This window comes from Labeo rohita, chromosome 22 (genome assembly GCF_022985175.1).
Source record: "Labeo rohita strain BAU-BD-2019 chromosome 22, IGBB_LRoh.1.0, whole genome shotgun sequence".
Classification (NCBI taxonomy): Eukaryota; Metazoa; Chordata; class Actinopteri; order Cypriniformes; family Cyprinidae; genus Labeo; species Labeo rohita.
In genome coordinates, this window is record NC_066890.1 from 33,576,366 (window position 1) to 33,582,275 (window position 5,910).

Genomic DNA, 5,910 nt, shown 5'->3' on the forward strand with positions numbered 1-5,910 from the left:
AGTTGCCATGCACTTTGTTGGCACAAAAAACGTAGCAACGGCGAAATATAGGGTTTCGGTGAGGCGGGAGACCAGGAAATGTTCATGACAGCTTAATTGGCATCTAAATAATAAGACACAGCTAATTAAAAAAGCAGCATAAATTACAACATGTCTGCTGAAAGACATGACATCTCAATTGTGCGTTCTGGGCGTGACGGGTTTATTGCAAACATCGCTCATGATAGAGCACAGAATATGTTGTCAGATATTATGTAATTGATACAAAACTGACTCGAGTCGGGATGAAAAACATGTATTTGGATATGCAAACCGGGATCCAGAGGCGACAGGAACAGAAAAATAAAACACCAGATAAGAAGAACGTGTCTTGATACTGACGCTGAGGTGCGAAAATAGGAACAAGAATTTAAATTTCAAAGAGCAAGAGTGAGAGCGCGAAAGACACAGAGAGAGATCAAAAAGACACGTGTACACTTTGAAAATATGATATTTTATTGATCGACTTATGTGCGAGGACTTACAATAACAAATGGCACGGGGCGCAGTCATGGAAAGTGACATTAATGGATTCAAACAAAAGTTTAAGACTGTGACGTCACGGCGTACTGTCAAAAACAAACAATATGTAGGCAAATGTCGCATCTAGAAGGGTTAAATGCCGATGTTATGAAAGACTACTAAAAATTAAGTGTTTCCACATTCTACAGTTAATCAAAAGATATTTGCATCGTTTTAAATGGTTATGTGCACAAACCCAACTATCATATACACACTTTGTATACATAGATTTCAGTATAAATATGTTAAATGTACAATTTGACTTTTTACAAAAAAGCCCTACAATTGCACAAGCAGAAAGGTCAATCTTACAAAAACTGGGTCATTTTTCAACTCAAAGTCAAAAGAAAATATATTTTTTGTAATGAAAATCGCCCTTTTAAGATTAAAGGTGCAGTGTGTAATATTTCGGAGAATTTATTGGCAGAAATGCAATACAACATACAAAACTATGTTTTCAGAGGTGTGTAAAGACCTTACATAATAAGCCGTTATGATTTTATAACCTTAGAACGAGCAATTTATATCTACAGACACCGCGGGTCCCCTTACATGGAAGTCGCCGTTTAGTGCCGCCATGTTTCTATAGTAGCCCTAAACGGACAAACTTCTACAGAGCGCGTTTCGTCAGTACGTTGTTCAAGAACCGGCACAGCGTCACGTCTTCGTCGGTAAAAAAAAAAAAAAACTTGATGCAGCCAGACGAAGTCGGGACAGACGACGGCAAAAATCCCGGATAAACATCGGTGTGGCTTTTCCCAGATGGAAGGCGCTTATGCGGTTGGGCTGACAGACATAACGATGTTGAGCCCGCATCGTGATCCCATCGCACCCCATCCTCCCGTTCCACTCCTGCAAGCCACCGCATCCCAATACCGTGTTCGGAAAGAAAGTTGTGTTTTAAAGGCAATAAACATTAGATGGAAAATATATATATTTCATTACTTTCTCTCGCAGTTATATCGATAAGTAATTATACTGTACATAAATTGCGGGCATCAGGGGGCCGCTAGTAATGTACATGGCATTGAAACTGATTTCGTATGCACGATCGCATTTCACTTTCACTTTTCATCATGATGTTTCACTGTAGACTTCGTCCGATGCCAATTTGGTAGTCGCCCAACCCTACTAACTTTTCATCAAGTCAGCGAATAAACCTGAGACAATGATCAATGAGTAACAATAATATTCGCAGTAACATATTGGTTTACTGAATAATTAAGTAAATATAATTCTTTGACTTACCTTTGTACAGAAACCTCATGGCTTGATTGGCTACTGTCAGGCGTAACAGACGACGACGTTTTTGTCCCCTGTTAGCTTCCGTAGCTTCTGTATGCGTTTCGAAAGAGCGGGGTGAGCGGGGGACTTAGCCGTTGGTTGAAATTCGAATCCTCACTGCTAGATGCCGCTAAAAATTACACACTGCACCTTTAAGGTTTATTGCATTACTTCTATTTTTTTTATGGCAATTATGTACATTTTCCTGTGATGCAAAGAAATGTAATGTCATTACTGTATTTTGGGGGGGGGGATTAAAATATTTATTCTAATTATTGATTCAGATTACAGAAATAAGTATTGGGAAAACATCTTAATGTTACAAAATTGGCTTCATTCAAAAATAATTTCTTTATTTTCTAATTTTGCGGTGAAATATAACCTTTGTGAGATTCACCCAGTTATACTGCTAAAAGGAGACTTAAAATTCATTCTTTCTTGAATATAATTCACACGTACAATAATATTCACACATTTATAAAAACAAAACAGCCTTTTCACGTAACCTAACTCCTGCAGGAGGGTGTAAATGAATTCAGGATGTGATGTGTTACTCTAATATGCACCGAACCACATGAACATAACTGTAAATCCTTATCCAGTGATGTCTCAAAATAGCGGCACTATAAATTACGACAGTAAAACCACCAAAGAAATGATGGCGTACCTTGATCACACATGTCTGCTTACACTACTTAGTAGCTACAAAAAACCTTTAAAACAGGCCAGAGCGAACAAATAACCGGTTTGTGAGTAGTCGTATCCTGTGTGGGGCCGACATGAGAACTTACTGAGCGTCTGATGAGATCAGAGGACGAATGTGCAGACTTCTAAGGGCCTAGTGCAAATGCATGCTTGAATCGTTCAGTCTTTTTACTGTGCGTCAGAATCCATCGGTCCAAAGGAGGAGCTGTATTACGAATAAGAGAGGAAGAAACAGAGCGGATGAGATGGTTAGGATGTGGGCAACTCTGTTGCCTGGGCTGCTTCTGGAGTTGGGATGCTGGATTGGGATAATGGCGTCACGTTTTGGAATTCGTAGATGGGTTTCCTTTTTAGTGAGCACTGTAGAGGAAAAATGAATGAAATGTAAGAATAAGGTGCAAATATTACATTTAAACAAGATTTTCAATGCACTTTGGGCTCTTCAGCCTTTTTCTTTTTGCTTCTTGTGAAGAACCTTTTTACCACTATAAAGGACCTTTAAGTTTGTAGCGATGCATTAGAAGAACCTTTTTGGGTTTGTAATGGAAAATTGCAATACCAGCCATGTGTTGAATAGCCTTGAGGTTCATACACTTGAGCGACCCAGTTTTAACCTCTCTTTTTGCCAGTCACTGCCGAACTGGCTCCAACCAGATTCCGTAGTTATCTGTGATATTATTTACATATCTTGTCTGTATCTACATCCTGTCTTTATCTGCAGCACTTGTAGCTTAAACAACAGACAGCGTATAACCGAGCAAGTTTACACCTAGGCAGGTCGCTATAAATACCCTGCTGAGATGTTCCTTCCTTGTATTTATGAGTGTTGACCTTCTCTGCAAAGAATAAAAGACTTAAAAAGACATAGGGTCTCATTCACTTACAATTCCGTAGATTATAAACACATGCAAACTTCTCATGAAAACATTCCATCCAATTCACAAAATGTGTTTTGTCTACTGGATCTCATAATGAAAATGTACCTGTGGGAGGTTTCGCAAGATATGAAATACGTGCCAATAAGTACATATCACTGCAGTTGTAATCGTTTTCATACACAGTTATGATTATAGCTCCATATGTTTCGCTATCCGGGCATAACAAGCTTGCTCAGTAGCTCAGCCGGTACGGAATTGGACTTTGGATGCGGAATCCTTGGGTACGAATCCCTGGGAAAACACAACTCGCGATGAAAGAGCTGAAAGATGACAGATTGAAAAACAAGCTAAAATGGCATGCTTGCGATTGCATTTTGATGTCAAATGTGCTTCTGTTCATACTTGTTCATACTATATCATACCTAGGTTTAGGTGTGGAGCAGGTTTCAAAAGATTCAAATGGGGTTTTTGCAGTGATGCCATATAAGAACCATTTTTGGTTTCCTCAAGAACCTTTTAGTGAACAGCTCTTAAAAGAACCATTTATTTAAAAAAGAACCTTCTTGTACTATAATGAACCTTTTGTGCAATGGAAAGATTCCATGGATGTTGAAGATTCTGAGTGAACATTTCACAGTGAATATGTCATGAAACATTCATGGTGGTACGTGTTTCACATCTTGTGAAAAAGTTCCCACAGATATGTTTTCGTCATGAGATCAAGTTGAAATTTGACATTTGAATAATCTAAAGAATGTTTTTCCACTATAAACAAAGGTTTCAAATAGGGTTTTCGCAGCGATGCTGTAGAAGAACCATTTATTTGAAGATTCTTAAAAGAACCATTTATTTCCTATTTCAAAGCTTTTCTAGAATGGAAAGGTTCCATGGATGTTGAAGATTCTTAATTCTTAATTAACCTTTCATTTTTAAGAGTGTAACGACTCACTAAGTCATTTTGGGTTCTGCAAAGAACCTTTCACTGAACTATTCTTAGAAGAACCATTATTGTCTTGGTGTAAAGAACATTTTATTAATCTAAAGAACCGTTTTCCACTATAAAAATACTTTTGTGCAATGGAAAGGTTCCATGGATGCTAAAGTTTCTTCATGGAATCATAAATGTCAATATAGAAAGTCTATATTTAGTAGAATAATGTGAAGAACATTTCAGTAATCTAAATCTTTATTTTTAATCTTTTAAAAATAAAGGTTCAAAAAAGCAAATACTTTTTAGTGCCACTCAGTAGACATTTCACATTGAACATGATCACGAAACGTACAGTACATAGTGGTACGTGTTTCGCGTCTTGTGAAAAAGTTCGCATAGGTAAGTTTTTGTCATGAGATCAGATTGGAGTTCGTTGGAAAACGTTTTCTACACTATAAATAAAGGTTTCCTCAGAAACATTTAAGTGAATAACTCTTAAAAGAACCATTTATTTGAAAAATAACCTTTTTCCACTATAATGAACCTTTTGTGGAATGGAAAGGTTCCATGGATGTTGAAGATTCTCAGTGGACAATTCACATTGAATAAGTCATGAAACGTATATGGCAGTATGTATTTCGCATCTTGTGAAAAAAGTTCCCACAGGTATGCTTTTTTGAGATCAGGTTGGAATTTCACATTTGAATAATCTTATGAACATTTTTTTCCACTACACTCCTAAAAATAAAGGTGCTTCACGATGAAGAACCATTTGGTCTAAATGGTTCCATAAAGAACCTTTAACATCCAAAGAACCTTTCTGTTTCACAAAAGGTTCTTTGTGACGAAAGAAGGTTCTTCAGATTATAAAACGGTGAGAAAAAGATGGTTCTTTAAAGAACCTTTGACTGAAAGGCTCTTTGTGGAACCAAAAATGGTTCTTCTATGGCATTGCTTTTAAAGCACCTTTATTTTTAAGAGTGTATAAATAAAGGTTTCAAATGGGGTTTTGCATAAAAGAACCATTTATTTAGTATAATAAAGCTTTTGTGGAATGGAAAGGTTCCATGGATGCTGAAGATTCTTAATGGAACCATTGGCGCCAATAAGGAACCTTTCATTTTTAGGAGTGTAACGACTCACTAAAAGAGCCAATTTGGGTTCCCCAAAGAACCTTTGGATACTTTTGTGCAATGGCAAGGTTCCATGGATGCTAAAGGTTCTTCAAGGAACCATCAATGCAAATAAAGAAAGTCTACATTTAGAAGAGTAATGTGAAGAACATTTCAGTAATCTACACTTTAAAAAATAAAGGTTAAAAAAGGGAGTTTTCGCAGTGATGCCGTGGAAGAACCATTTAGGGTTCTCCAAAGAACCTAGTTCTTAAAGGATTAGTTCACACCTGAATTCAAATTTCCTGAATTAAATCCTCCATGTCATCCAAGATGTTCATGTCTGTCTTTCTTCTCCATATAGTGGACTTCAATGGGGATCAATGGGTTAAAGATCCAAATTCCAGTTTCGATGCAGCTTCAAAGGGAATAGTCCCAG

The 5,910-nt window shown here is 37.2% G+C and overlaps 1 protein-coding gene across 1 annotated transcript in view; it reads right to left on the reverse strand.

Moving 5' to 3' along the window:
* Positions 1-480: 480 nt before the first annotated feature.
* The window catches only part of gpc5b (glypican 5b), a 63,450-nt gene continuing 58,020 nt past the window's right edge, over positions 481-5,910 (reverse strand). The window contains exon 9 of the mRNA XM_051094256.1: positions 481-2,910. Within this exon, the coding sequence (XP_050950213.1) occupies positions 2,729-2,910 (182 nt within the window). The 3' untranslated portion in view covers positions 481-2,728. The remainder of the gene's footprint in view (positions 2,911-5,910) is intronic.